A 14,166-nucleotide genomic window follows, 5' to 3' on the forward strand; every position below is an offset into this window, starting at 1 on the left:
TGTTAGAGTCAACGGAACCAGTACGTCACGGAATTTGATTAACGGTACAAGATCGCGAGTCGAAATTTAACGCTTGCTTTAAACCCTACGTAAGGCTTAAGGATAGTAGAGTAGATTCTATTTGAATGCGATATCAGACCCTGCTTTGACGCTAAAATTGTTCGAAATTTCCCGATTTCCCAAGTTCAGGCCCAAAGTAGGATATGTCTAGAACCTTCTTTGATCAGCCAGAACCTGTTTGTTTGAAACCCTTCTTTAACGCTCAAAATCCTACCCCGCTGATAAAGATCCATCGATTTGGATGCATCGAAAAAATACGATTAAAACTTATGAAATAAAATTAAAATCCTGGTAAATATGAATTGGTTTACACGTGCGTTTAATCGTATTTTCTGTGTGTTCGATTAGTTGAAAGGGTTTTTGTATTCGTCAGAACGTTCATTAAATATATTTGAAACGCAATACATAATTTGCAAGTATTATTGAAACCTATCAATATTTTTTCGAAATGGCCATTGGATGATTTATTCATTGTGAACACTTGAACGTCGCTGTTATAATAATATATCTATACAGAATAGCATCAAAATAGATTCATTCGTCTCCTCAGAGAGTTTAAGTGGGGCTTGTTCTTTAATCTTTAGTAATTAGAGAGTCAGTGTAAGATATTTAGGTGCAGTTTCCTTCAAAGTAGGTTTATATGAATCTTGGTAGGATCAAATGTAGGCGCTAAATTTCGACTCGGAATGCCAAATTCAACGAAATATAACAAAGTCAAGTGTGTATTTCTAGTTTTTCTGAGCAGGGCAACCCTCAGTGCCGAAACGTAAGATTTGACTTCCCCTCGTCTATTGACTTTGGACGCAAAGAAAATTGATACATTATTCAAGATAAGGTCTATAAACTTTGCAAATAACTCAAAGAGTAAACATCAAATACGCGAATGTACGAAATCCTCGAGTATTTACAGTTGTACTTGTGAGGAAAATTTGATATTTCCGCGTCGCTTTAAGGGTGGTCCCGATAGGAGAAATGATAACCTCGTCCCCCGGCCCGGATGAAAAAAGCTCCTCCGACTCGAGCCCATCTCGCATAAATCGGAGAGCTTTCTGACACGTGAATCGATAGCGTGACCGTGGTTCGTAACCTGCACGTGCCGTTTCTACGGCCAACCAAGCCAAGCTGTAACATCCGCAGGGATAATGACTGCGGTGATTGCGAAGAATGAGAACGAGAACGAGAACGGTGCAGTGCAGCGGCCTGTAAGGTGCAGCCAACTCGGTCACAGCAAGGACGAAACTGCAGTTTAGAAGCCGTGTTGACGACACCATTGATCGCTCCTCCTTTAACCGCGTCCAAGAACTTACCGAACATGGTGCCGACGCTGCCGGCGATCGCCCCGGAAACGGCGCCATTTGCAAGGGCGTCGAGGCAGGCGCTGAGGGCGCAAGCACAGGCGCTGGTGCCGATCAGGTACTCGAGGATCATGTTCCAGCCGATTATAAAGGCGATCAGTTCCCCAACGGTGACGTAGCTGTAGACGTAGGCGCTCCCCGAGGTGTGAGGCACCCTCACTCCGAACTCGGCGTAACACGCGCCTGAAACGACGATCTTGTTACCTTGTGGGAACGAATTAATCGACCGTCTTCGTTCGTACGAGAAATTTTTTTATTACTATCCAAGGTCGATGATAAAAGACATTCGCAGATGGTAACCCTTCGGCACTTTGGTCGAGGACCTCTCTGGAACTGTAACGTTCATTGAACGTAACTTACGTTGCAAGTGATTCATTTGACGACAACCAAACACGAGGAATCACCTTGGTTATCTGGGACAACAATTGTCGAGAACCAGTTGGCGTTGAAAATAAAATTAACGATTCAAAACCAATGGTATACTTACTAATTTGACATAAAAGGACCACTTAAGATCAATCGCTGAACCTACTCGAGCATTTTAAATGTAAAGAAAACCAACATCTGGAAGCACGATTAACCTTAAGTGGTCCTTTTATGTCAAATTGGTTTTTAATTGTTTGTTTTATTTTCAACGCCAATTGATTCTTGATAGTCTTTGTGTCAGATGACCGAAGTACTTTCTCGTTTTTTGTTTATTGTTGTTCGTTATTGTCAAGTGGATGATGTAGGAACGTAAATTGAGTATGTCAAATAAATGTTACAGTTCTGAAGAGGGACCCCACCAAAGGGCCGAAACGTCAACATCCATGGATGCTTGTTACTTTATGTTCGACGGTATAGTTACTGCGGCGGAAAAACGGGATGTAAAAGGCGAGGGTTAAGGGTTTGGGAAAGGAACGCGTGGAGGGATTCAAGGTGCCCCCTAAGGATTTCGAGCTTAGCCTGTTCGCCGTTTCCGATCACGGGTCAAAGGTCAGCCACCACTGTAACCGGGAGCTGGAGAAGAACCCTTAATTCTACCCGGCCTGGTGTGTATCCCTCTTTATGCAGCAACCGTCGGGGTATTTTCGGGGGCGTAAGAAACGTGACACCGCAAGAATTAACGACTTTTTTTATTCATGCGGGAATAGACGCCGATGTTCTAGCACGGCGTTGCGGACGACGAATCGTTACGTCGACGTTCACGCGTCGAAGCAAATAGAACAAAACGAGAATTCCAGTTTTTCAACGTTTTTTAATCGTTCGCTGCGGGAATGGAAAAGTAATTCTGGTTCGTCAAATCGTTCGTATAATGTTTAAACGTTCAATGTCAACCCCATTTTTCACGGCAGTAGCACCAGCAGCAGCAGAATTGGTGCACAGGGGAAAAATTCGTTCCCTCGATCTTATTCGCCGATGTGAAGTATATTGAAATTTTCATCAGCTCCAAGCCGTTCATGCCTCGGTGAACTTTTATCAAGCGTGTACGGCGCAGGTGCTAGACAAGGAGAAGTGAGTTACGTTGTCTGTCACGTCCGTGTTCGTAGGAACCTAACCACTCACCGGGAAGTGAACGATGCAGGCAATTCAGGGAAAACGGAAAAGACCGTTTCGTTTGTCTACCTGTACATAGGTGTGTACCGTAATGGTAGTGGCTCACTCCGATGGCCCCAACAACTCGTCAAGCAAATGATTTCAATTTGGTGAATTCTACCGGCCCTTGACCCGCTGCGTGGTAAATGGAATAAGGGTGAGGTGATCGAGATGTCGAGGCTCACGAGGAATGTACTCGAAGCCTGTCTCTTCATTCCGTGACGTACGTTGTGGTACACAAAAAAACATCAGACACGTATTTTTACGTACCCATTCGGACGTTCGAGAGGTAAAAGCCACCTCTAAAGTTTACTTCCAAAACTAAATGTTTTTTTTTCACGAATTTCAGATGGTTTCATCCTTTATTTTTTTAACCTAAATTTCAGGGGTGGTTTTTACTGATCTTGAACTGCCGAATTGGCACCTAAAAAAAATACGTGTCGCATGTTTATTGATGTGCTGCAAGGCGACGCGGAGTGGGACAAAAAATCGGTGAGGTACTCTTCGGATACTTTCCAGATCGTAAAGGTTAATGCGAGGGGTGGAAGGACGGCGGTAAATCGCTTTCTGTACAGACCGGAAAATATCGAGGCAATGGCGGCGATTATGAAAGAGATTACGACGCCGGGTCCTGCGACGCTGCGCGCCACCATTCCTGCCACTAGGTACATCCCTGTGCCGACGCAGGATCCAACGCCGAGCGAGGTGAGGTCCAGGGTGGTGAGGCACTTCTGTAACAGAGAATCATCGGGGCAAAGTTACGGTGGTGAAATTCCGTCGGGGCTGGATGGGAGTCCGAGTTATAGAACTCCGATCTGTTTCTCAAATTCAATTCAATCATGCGTGAAAATCTCCCGATAGATGTATATACCGAGACAATCTCTTGAAACTTGAAAATCTACCGCGCATGCGCGAGTTTTATCGGCTGTTCGCGCAGGCTGGCCATCCCGAGTTTTCAGCCGTCAAACTGTTTCTGCCGGCGATGTAGTTGATTTGAATTTTTGAGGTTAGAATCTCAAATGATCGAGGTAGCGACTTGGAAAGGTTTGGGAAGCATTCGTTATTGGGTCGGAAAGTCGATTCTTCAAAGAACGATCGGGATTTAATGCTTATGCTCTTTGAAAATTCAAACGTAGACATTTTGCGTACGTTGGCCCGCCTGCATCGTAGATATAAATATCGCTGCGGGAAGATTTCGCCGACCAATGAGATTGAATTATTTGGCGCATGCGCGGTTCATTTTCAAGTTTCAAGAGATTATCCCGGTATGTGTATATATATATATATATATATATATATATATATATATATATATATATACACAGTAGCGCTCAGAAGTATTTTGACAAAGATGGTAATGGAATTAATTAAATGCAAGTATAAACTATAAAAATCAATACTATTATTTGTTGAAAGAAATTCGGTGTTCTACATAATTGTTAAAAATGAACTCTCGATTGCTCGAAAATAAAGTGAAAATAAAGAAAAGTAAGAAAAACGATTGATCAAAGTAATTACGAATTTCATATAATCAAAATACTTTTGAGCGCTACTGTATATATACACTGTTAGAAAAATTTAACCAAACATAATGTCTCAGCAGGTCCGCTTTATGTTTAAGTTATTTGTTACATTTCTGTTAGTACCTGAATACGAGACAAATTATTGTAATTTCAACATTGAAATTGTCGTATCAACATTTAATTTCTACTTTGTACTTTTCTTTCACTCATAATAATACATTGAAAAACGGTTAAATCAACCCAAAAATTTGAGTGGACCTGCTGGGATATTTTTTTTTCCAACTGTGTATTATATATACCTAGAGTAGAGGTACGACGGGTAATTTCTTCTCGTATGGATCCGAGACTCGAAGATACGTGCCTAAAGTTCTCCCGGAGAGACGAAAAGCTCTCAAGAGATTTTCTGATTTTCTTTTCAACAAAACCGTCGTAAATTATTCAACCATTACGTAAGCGAGCTTTTAATATTTTATCACTGCGACGTGGCCACTCCGATATCCTCCTCACACGATCTTATAACACTTTCAGGCACCGCGTATCAACCAGGCTGCATTATTTCTGCGGTCTACTCAAAAGTCGGTTAATAATATACGCGTTAATTTTTCAAACTTGAAAAATAAAGTATTTCAGGGGTACCGGAATGAGTGCGATCGCCTGCGTAGTTCGGTAAACAATCTTAAAATCATTCATAAAACCGAAGCCATTGTGCAAATGGGAATTCTTCCGTTACGGTAAACATAATCTTCAAGGAAATGGAACAGCCGTATGTCGTGACAAAAGCACCGCAAATGCGGACAGGTGGGTACATCGCTGTTTCGTGTCGCTCTTGAATTTGCCTCGATTCGGATCCTCTAACAATCTCCTTCCCTTTCCCGTTGCGATAAGAATGCTAATAATGTCTATGATAAGCGTGTGCAGAAGCACAGCGACAATGAACGTGAACAAAGGCGAGTGTGAATACCTATAATAACTTAAAACTGAAAATTAGCTACAATGTTAAACTTCTTGAGGTAATTGAGAACGAGTAGATGTTCAGCTTGAAAAGTGAAATAAGAAACTTCGTAATACCTATTGATCGAAAAAAGCCCGAAGATTCCCGAGGGATAATGTTCGGCCCGTTTGGCGGGTAAAAAAAAAGAAAGAGAACGTGAAAAAAAAAAAAAAAAAATTGTCCGTAAACGATCCGAGAGGTCTAATTTCACGCGATTTTTGTCAACTTCTCGCCAAGTAAAACGAAAAAGCCCCTAATTGAGAAAAAATAAATCACAGCCGGTGCGGCGGTTATTTCAAAAGTTTTTGTCCGCAACACATACGCCGAAACTTATACCAGAGCGGAATAACTTATAAGTTTTGAACTGGGTGACGGACTATTTGGTGAAACACAATAACCGGGGGAAACTTTGTTTTCCCGATACAAAGGAGTTGGGTGCAGAAGCCGGGCTTGGATCGTTGGGAAACAGTAAAAAAAAAAAAAAAAAAAAAAAAGTCCCCGGGACCTCGAGGTTGTCCCGAGGGACGCGAAGCCCCTTGGTCATACGCGTTTCTATCGGTGTAGCTATTCGTTGGTTTTTTTTGTTTATTTTTTTTTTTTTTTATCGTGAAACCCGGTTTTGACAGCGAATAAAAAGAGAACCCGATCCGCTCCCCGTTAAAACTTGACGAACGACAACGAAACGAAACAGAAAAGTGACGGCTTGTGATTTGCTGTAGAGTAAAACGATTCGCGAGACTTTCAATCGTTTTTTGTGCAGGGGGGATGAATTGGGGATGAACAAATCTTCCATTCGGGATAATTCGACGAGCATACTCGTCACGCAAAATATGTGTCGCGAATTTTTCCCAGCTTGCCTGTCAGCGTTTTTTATCCGTGAATGGCGAAAAATAATAAATTATTCGCAAGTTCGTCACGCAACTCGGTCTTGTAAAATATTTAAGACATGTTGTGGCTCGAGGGGCGAGAAGCTCAATCAGTTTGACAGCTTCTCTCCCCGGCAACGAAACCCCGCGTCGGATCCGAAGCTTCCGAATCTTAATCCACTTCCTCGTCAAGAAACGACGAACTCGTCCCTTTCCAACCGTTTGAAAATCCACACGCAAGGGACGATTCGCCGACTCGGCGATTAGAGAATTTGCAAACTACCCAATCTCCGGGGGATACCTCTAATTTCATTAAGAATAGAATCAAATGACTGCGTAATCGTCTCTAGGCGGACTAGGAAACTGTTATTCGGTGTCAAAACTCCTACTAATTAACATTAAATTAACGTTCTTCGCTTATGGCTTACCTGTAATTTCTGTTTTGAATCGGGTGGTTCGGCCGGTTCGGGTCCCGGTTTTCCATGGTCACCCTGGAGACCTTCTATGTTCTTTGTCCGTATTAGTTTCCCGAAGAGTTGCAGGCCCTGCTCCCTGTTCATCATTTCCAGCTTCATGTTTCTGCAACAAGGAAATTAGGGATGCGTAAATTTTAATCAAACGTTAAGGGGCTAACTAACACGCAATTAATCCTCGTTAACGAAGACGCGATATTGTCCGACAGACAAATCCTCCGCATCGGAATACCCAGTGAAATATCCTGTGCGCGAAGATCATGCTCTTAGATGCAAGCAAAATTTAACGACTATCATCCGAGGAAAGAAACTCGCATTCAAAGCACACATCAATGAAATTAACTCGCACTTGGAATTTCTACAATCCGCAGGTCGCAAGTACAAATCCCTTTATATAACCGAATAAGTGAACTTTCAAGAGAACGAGTCACAGATGCTCTTCGCACGATTCGTTTCTTTTTTTTTTTAAGCTCTTGTCAAATATCAAAGCGGCTGCTTACCTCGTACATTTCGCCAGAGAGTCAAAAAGGAGGAGAATGATTTTAGCGACAGGGAAAAGACTTCGGCCAAATTCTGCGAAGACAGACTTGAATATCGTGTCGAAGTTGCGATCCACGAGCAAACACGCGGAGCTTAAAAGCTCGCCATAGCTTAGAGAGAGTCCTGGCGCTCCGAAGGAATCCACCGAACGTCACGGAATCCCCCCCCCCCGACTAACCAGAAATCAAATGTACACACCGAAACTAAAGCTCGAATCGAAATGTAAGCAGGTTGGTAAGCACGTCAGCCTTTCCTCGAAATCCACAGACATCCTAAACTCGCGAGGGATATCCACTCGTGCCAGAATGATTTGTATGCTTGGAAAGCTCCCTAATTACCGTCCATTCAGACGGGCATTATTCGCGTTAACAAAAGCGCGTTACGTCACGGATAGGTAGAGAAATCGAGATGCAGATATTGAAAGGGGCCAAAGCGTTAACTTCCGTAATTGGCGAATACAGTGAAATCAAAGATCAGTCAAATCGTAGTAATTTGGATACGAGAAATGCGGTTTCTCAGATCGTTCGACGAAATACTCGTCGTCAGTCACCTCGCTAAATTTTCACTTCAGTAGCCATCGATAATAAATCGATCGTAATTATATGAAATTTAAATTGCAAGCTTCCGGAATCGAAAGATCTTGTTCAATTCATAGCAGCTTGCGACGCTTGAAATAAACAGAAACATTAACCGTTCGAGGACGGGAAGCTTAGAAATAATTGCAAAAACGATTCATCAAAATGTTCTTTCTTCACTAGACGGGGCTTTTCTTTTTTAAAAAGCTCTTTACCGTCCGAGAATTTGGCGAATAAACTCAGAGCGATCCTTCTCAAAGTTACAGGGTTAACCGGAACTTCCGATATTAAGGACGCGATCCGGATTGTCCGGAGGTGCCGGAGTATCCGGCTGTAGGTCTTAGGTCGCAACGCCTGAGTACGTTTTCTACTTGAATAGCATTTGCAGTCCGAGATGCGCTTTGTCGTATTATCCCTTAAGATCCGGAAGGTTCGAGTTTCTACAGGATGTGTCTATATAGAATGGCGGGGGTGAAAGGTACAAGATAAACTGGAATCTCATTCCTCGAATAAGGGTAAAAGGATTTTCCGATATCTCGAGGAAATACGGTGTTCCTCTACAAGTGTAAGGATCGAATGATAGAAACATACTCGACTAACCTCATCCGATACAACGCTGGCATCTTGTTTGCTTCGTCTCTTACTTACGTCTACGTGTATTGTACGGTGCCAAGTTGTTAATGGATACGAATTTATTTACCACTTAAGTTATAATATCGTCAAGGAGACTCCGACGGTGAGGAGTTTCTCGTAAAGTGATTAATCTAGTCACCGTTCGGTGGACTACCAGAACAAAAACTTTGTTATACCGTGCATCCTATTTTGGTGAAAAACGTTTACCTACTTAAATCTTGTAAGTAAGAAGGATTAGGTTTAAATTGACGGGCTTCGTTGAACGTTCACGATACAACGTTTCGATGAAACTCACGATACACGATCTTTACTTGTTACGTACTTACGAATTTGACGAGGACAATTCTCCTTATGGATCACGACTAGACTAAAGTTTGTTAAATCGTTGAAGGGTAAAAATTGGTCAGAAATTCTAAACTTATCGTTTCTCTGTTTTCAGAGAGAAAAGGAAGTTATCATCAATTTTTTGTCCGACGATATGTCGAGAACGAGTTACCCGATTTCAATGACTTCGATCACAATCGACGCGGCTTTTCCAAACTTAGAACTTATTTGTTCAATTATTCAAATAACACAATTCTAAAAAATCAAATACCAACGATGATATTATTTGAGAATGAATGAATCAATTCAAATGAAAATTGATACTATCAAGGTTTTTGGGTCGCCGATCACGAATGTGAGGTCAAGTTTGAAAAATTTTTAATTTTAAAAAAAAATCGTCATACTTTCACGTAATACGGTACCTGGGTCCTTTTAAATCGTCAATTACGAATTCTCAATTCGCAGTTCGAAATTCGAATTGGATATCAGTATTTGTTTTTTCCTGTGAACATGGAATCTGCAGTATGTAATTGGGAAGTTCGAGGGCTGGCTCACGGCCAGCCTAAAGCCACTTGTTTTTCTTTTATTTATTTATTTCTTTTGTTCTTTTTTTTTTTCAAGCGAAACAGTAGAAATTTATGATCAACAAATAATTTATCTTCTATCCCTGTATACATGTACAGTATATGTATAACTCTTCATCTCTGCCTGACACAGAAAAAATTTTTCACCCTCTCGTCGTGAAAAAAAATTCTGAGACATAAAAATTCACCCTTTCAATTTTGAAACCGGGCGTTTAACGAAGGGATAAAAAGGCGAATTAAATCCGGTGCGAGCGTTGAAATATTACTTCAAGCTCCCGCTTCGTTGATTGAATCGGTTCAAGTACGCAGCAACGAGTGTACTTGGGATTACAGACGCAGACTCCTGAACACGATCCTGTTAAAAAGAGAGGAAAAGGAAAAACAACAAAGATAATGAAAAAAAAAAAAACAAACAACCCGCTGGCCAATCGTGAAATAAATCGTGCGCCGCTCCGGGGGTCGTATTCGGTAGAAAATTACTGAAATAATCTCCAACTCGTCGACCGGATGCCACCCGCGGACAAAACCGCGTTATCGCCGTTGTAACGCCGCGTTATCGAGCCGATGCTACCCGGCTGATTTTCATTGTATTGTTCAAGTCAGCTCAGCGATACGACACAGTAAATTCTTGCAGTTTGTTCCCCGGGGCCGTTTAACTCGGAGGTAATTTGCACGATCGAATTACGATTTCCCCTCTCAGTGTGTGATCGGTTTTATTGGATCGCTTCGTCGACACGTTGCCCTTTTATATTTGCACTCTGAGAAACATTTCATTTCATTGACGTAGCTGCTGGGAAATTGTAGTAAAATGGGTATTTTTAGAACAACGATTAAAGTATTGCCAGAGTTGAAGGAAAATTTTCAATCGAAAACAGTGATTGCAACGATAAATCTATTTGATTAGTTGACTGTAGGTTTTTCGTCAATTTAGATCCGTCGTTAACAACGTTCAAATTGATTTTCATTCAAAGGATCGGTTGGTCAAAACAACCGTTTGTATGTGTAAAATCGGAGTTCGGGAAACCGAACGGTAAGATGTGAAAGTGAATTGAATTAAAATTAAAAGCATTCTCTTTTTGTCAGGGATGAAAAAAAATTTAACCAGACAAATATCAATTCTTTCTCGTCATTATACGAAAATTCCAATTCATTTTAAGATTTTCATAAATCAGAGTTCACTTTATTCACGATTCATCAAATCAAAATAATACGGCCTTATTCATTTGAACCCGTCCTCAATAATATCGTTTTCAATGTTCTTGTGATTAATTACAATAACTTAAGGTAAAAACTCAACTCAGGTTATTGGCACAGAGAATTCATTAAAATCGATTAAACTTGTAACTCTTCACGATGAAATTTTCGGGTTTTCGTTTAATCGCGCCTTTGATTCAGGCATTTATTTATCGACATCTTGAAAGTCCACATCAACGTTTAACCTTTTACACGCGTGCGGTGTGAAATGAGAGAAATTAAAATGAAATAAAGGAAACGTTAATAAATGGTCCCCCGGAGCAATCGGGCGTGTGTTTTTATTCGACCGCGTATCTCGGGGCGAGCTAATGTTCGGTGAATTCTCTCCACGGAGACACGTCGAGCGAATAAGGGCTAAAGGTGGGAGAAAAACTCCAGGGCGCTATTTTCTTTCGGACTTGTTTGCGCGACCCTTCCTTCCACGGACGCACACTCGAACGGCTCGGTTATAACTACTTGAAACGAAACTCTGCCAACACATGCAGACGGTGAGACAACCTGTTCCCCCCGATAAAGAAGACTAATGTCGCGGCTTTTTTTCCCGCAGGGGACAAAGTGCGATTACAACCCGATGCTATTATTTGCACGAAACTCTGGTAAGAAGGGCAGAGCACCGGCATTGCAGAAACAGCATTCAAATTTTACTCTCTCTCTCTCTCTCCCTTTCTATTATTTTCTTAATGCCTGTGTCACTCTAGTTCTAGCGTTCTGTCCTTTACGATTTGTTACTTTACTTCATCTCATTTCTTGACCCTGTTTATCTTATTGCATGCTTATGTTCTCCTGGCTTTGTCATATTGTTTGCCTGCTGAACTTACTTTCTTTATTTAACGCTTCTTCCTTCTGTATCTACACTGAGAGAAATTTCTAGTTCCGGTTACCACTCAGTCCTTAAATATTTTCATTTTTTAAATCAAAAAAGTATCGACAACAGCGCAAAATGGTTACGCCTACCTCGTTTTTCGCTATTCCAACAATATTCAAACCGTTTTTTTAACGGATACCTGTTTTACTGAATTTTTCTGGTTATTATAACAAATGAAATTTTTCTCAATGTATGTAATATTTTCTTTGTCATTTTTGCCAATGGCATGCCAAAGCATGATAAATAAATCAAACCAAATCTCTCTTTCTCTCTCTTTCTTTCTCTCGCCGTGCGATACCTCTCACTTTTTTTTTTTACACTCTCACCGAGGTTGTATCATACATTTTGTATACCTGTATATTTTCATCTTATTGTTAAATCAAGCGAGAACGAATGGCTTGCACACATATTTTCCTGCCTGTCATATCCACGGTGGCATTTTTCGATTTAAATTTCTCTGCATAACTCGTTTAGAAAAAGAATGTATACGTGTATAGTATACGTATGATATAATGTGAAAAAAAATCCAAAATTATAGTACAAAAGTCTAGCGAATTGAGACTTGGAGATGTACGCGGAGATAAATTCTCTTTCTGAATTTCTCAGAGTTCTGTAATATACTCGGGTTTCTTTTTTTTCAACTTTCTGAAAGTCTTCGTACGGTTTCGCCGACGTTTTTTTCGTCGTTTATTATTATCTCGAAAATTCAACGAATTTCTTCATTTCGGGGCGACTCAAAGAATTCATATATCATGCGTACGATTTCATAAAGAAAAAAACAATGCGAATACCGCCAACTCGTAGCACTGTACGAAGAAAATAAATTAAAACGTAGTAAATATGGAATAAAAAAGTTGGTCCAATTAACTGATCTGTAACATATTTTTGGTGGAAAATATACGTTCCGTGGGAATTCTTTGTTCAAATCAACGTCCAGATTGCACGTCCCTGGTTCACCACTGCCTGCACCTTATGTACGAGGATTTTTGCGCTCACCAGAGCAGAATGTGTATCAACGTACGCTACGCAGTTCGGGTGACGACCAACTCGGAAAACTCGATAAACACGGTGAGCGTGAGTGACACCGATTGATAAATTCCCCTTCGGACGAATCTCCTCCGCAAAAAGGGAAAAATTGGAAAAGGGGGAAGAAAAACTGTAGGAAAGTTTTGCCGCACGAATCCTGGCAGCGATCGATAAAGCCGCATTCGCCGCCGGCTTTCGAAACAAAAGGTTTTTCCCAAACATATATCATGTACTTAAAAACGTTAATGGAAATAAGTGTTCGGCGAGTTTCGGAGTTCGAGCACCAGCCGGCTTGGAAACGAGATATGCATTGCCGACAGGGCTGATCGACCCCCCGAAACGAATAATTAATAAACTTGAAAAACTGTTAAACCATTCCTGTGTTTTGGACAGGAAAAGGCTCGTCGGCTATATATTCCTATAACTAAGGAACGGCCTCGCGAAATCGATAGAACCGGATACAGATACGCCTTTGGATTTGGCAAAGGCTCAGGAAATTCGGAACTCCAAATTTGCATATCGAATCCTTCTCCGCTATTTACTATTCCGCTAGCGCAATTTATCTCCGTGTTTCTTCTTACAAACATACCACTGTCTCATCCTGATTCGATTACAGATCGCGAACAGAGTGCCCAGTGTTCGGGAATAAAGGGTGCAGAAATGTACATACCGAACAGAATTTTTGCGGGACTAATTAAAAAGGAGAATTAAAAAGACTGCGAGTACCATTTTTCATTTTTGTTTCAAACAATGTTGCGCTTCGGAAAGTACGTATCTGCCATGGCGAATGTTTGTTTGGTTTTTTATTTTTTTGGAATAAATATGTCACCTACGATCTTTTTTCAAATTCTTCTCTTTGATCCTGCGGTGAATCAATCGACGCGACGGTTGTCGACGGTTCAAATACAGAAAGGAAAAGAGCGTTTCCTTTACGAGAATTAAACGCGTTCGTTTCCCTTGCGCGATGAGAAAGGAGAATCGTCTTTCGGAATATTGTATAACACGGCGCGGTGTGACGGTGCGATAAAAGAATACCCGATACGCCCGAAACGACAGCGGAAAAGGACATTTCAAGCGCTATCACACACCGGGTAACGACGCCGGGTCGGGGATGGAACTCTGACCGCGTATCTCATTTCTCTCCTCCTTCCTTTTCCACCCTCGTTTGCCTCAATTTTCTAGCGTAGTAGAAAGACACTTGAAACGGAGAGCCAATCAGAAAGCGCACCGCGAGTGCCGACATGCAATCAGCGGTTCTTCTCCTCGAAGATCAGACATATAGCGAGCAGTCCTGCGGGCATTTGATCTTCGCGCTTCTCTATTATTCCCGTTTTCCCACGTCTCGTTATTACTTCCCGCAATGCCTCGTCTCCTCTCCCTTATCACGATATCCCTCCCATCATCCCGTTTCCAACCTCTCACATCTCTTCTCTCTGCTTCCCCGTCGAGCCTGCGTTAAATCGACTCCTCGTACGTACGGTCTCATCGGCATCTTCTCCCACCCACCCATTCGTTCCTTAAA

At 41.5% G+C, this 14,166-nt stretch overlaps 1 protein-coding gene across 1 annotated transcript in view; it reads right to left on the minus strand.

Moving 5' to 3' along the window:
• Nucleotides 1–14,166, minus strand: part of LOC124302454 (cationic amino acid transporter 2) — a 41,520-nt gene that overhangs the window by 20,171 nt on the left and 7,183 nt on the right. Inside the window, exons 2-4 of the mRNA XM_046758657.1 lie at nt 6,799–6,949; nt 3,568–3,721; nt 1,368–1,598 (exon numbers count right to left, since the gene is read on the minus strand). Coding sequence (XP_046614613.1) covers nt 1,368–1,598; nt 3,568–3,721; nt 6,799–6,945 — 532 coding nt within the window. The 5' untranslated portion in view covers nt 6,946–6,949. The remainder of the gene's footprint in view (nt 1–1,367; nt 1,599–3,567; nt 3,722–6,798; nt 6,950–14,166) is intronic.

Source organism: Neodiprion virginianus, chromosome 4 (assembly GCF_021901495.1).
Source record: "Neodiprion virginianus isolate iyNeoVirg1 chromosome 4, iyNeoVirg1.1, whole genome shotgun sequence".
NCBI classification, from domain to species: domain Eukaryota; kingdom Metazoa; phylum Arthropoda; class Insecta; order Hymenoptera; family Diprionidae; genus Neodiprion; species Neodiprion virginianus.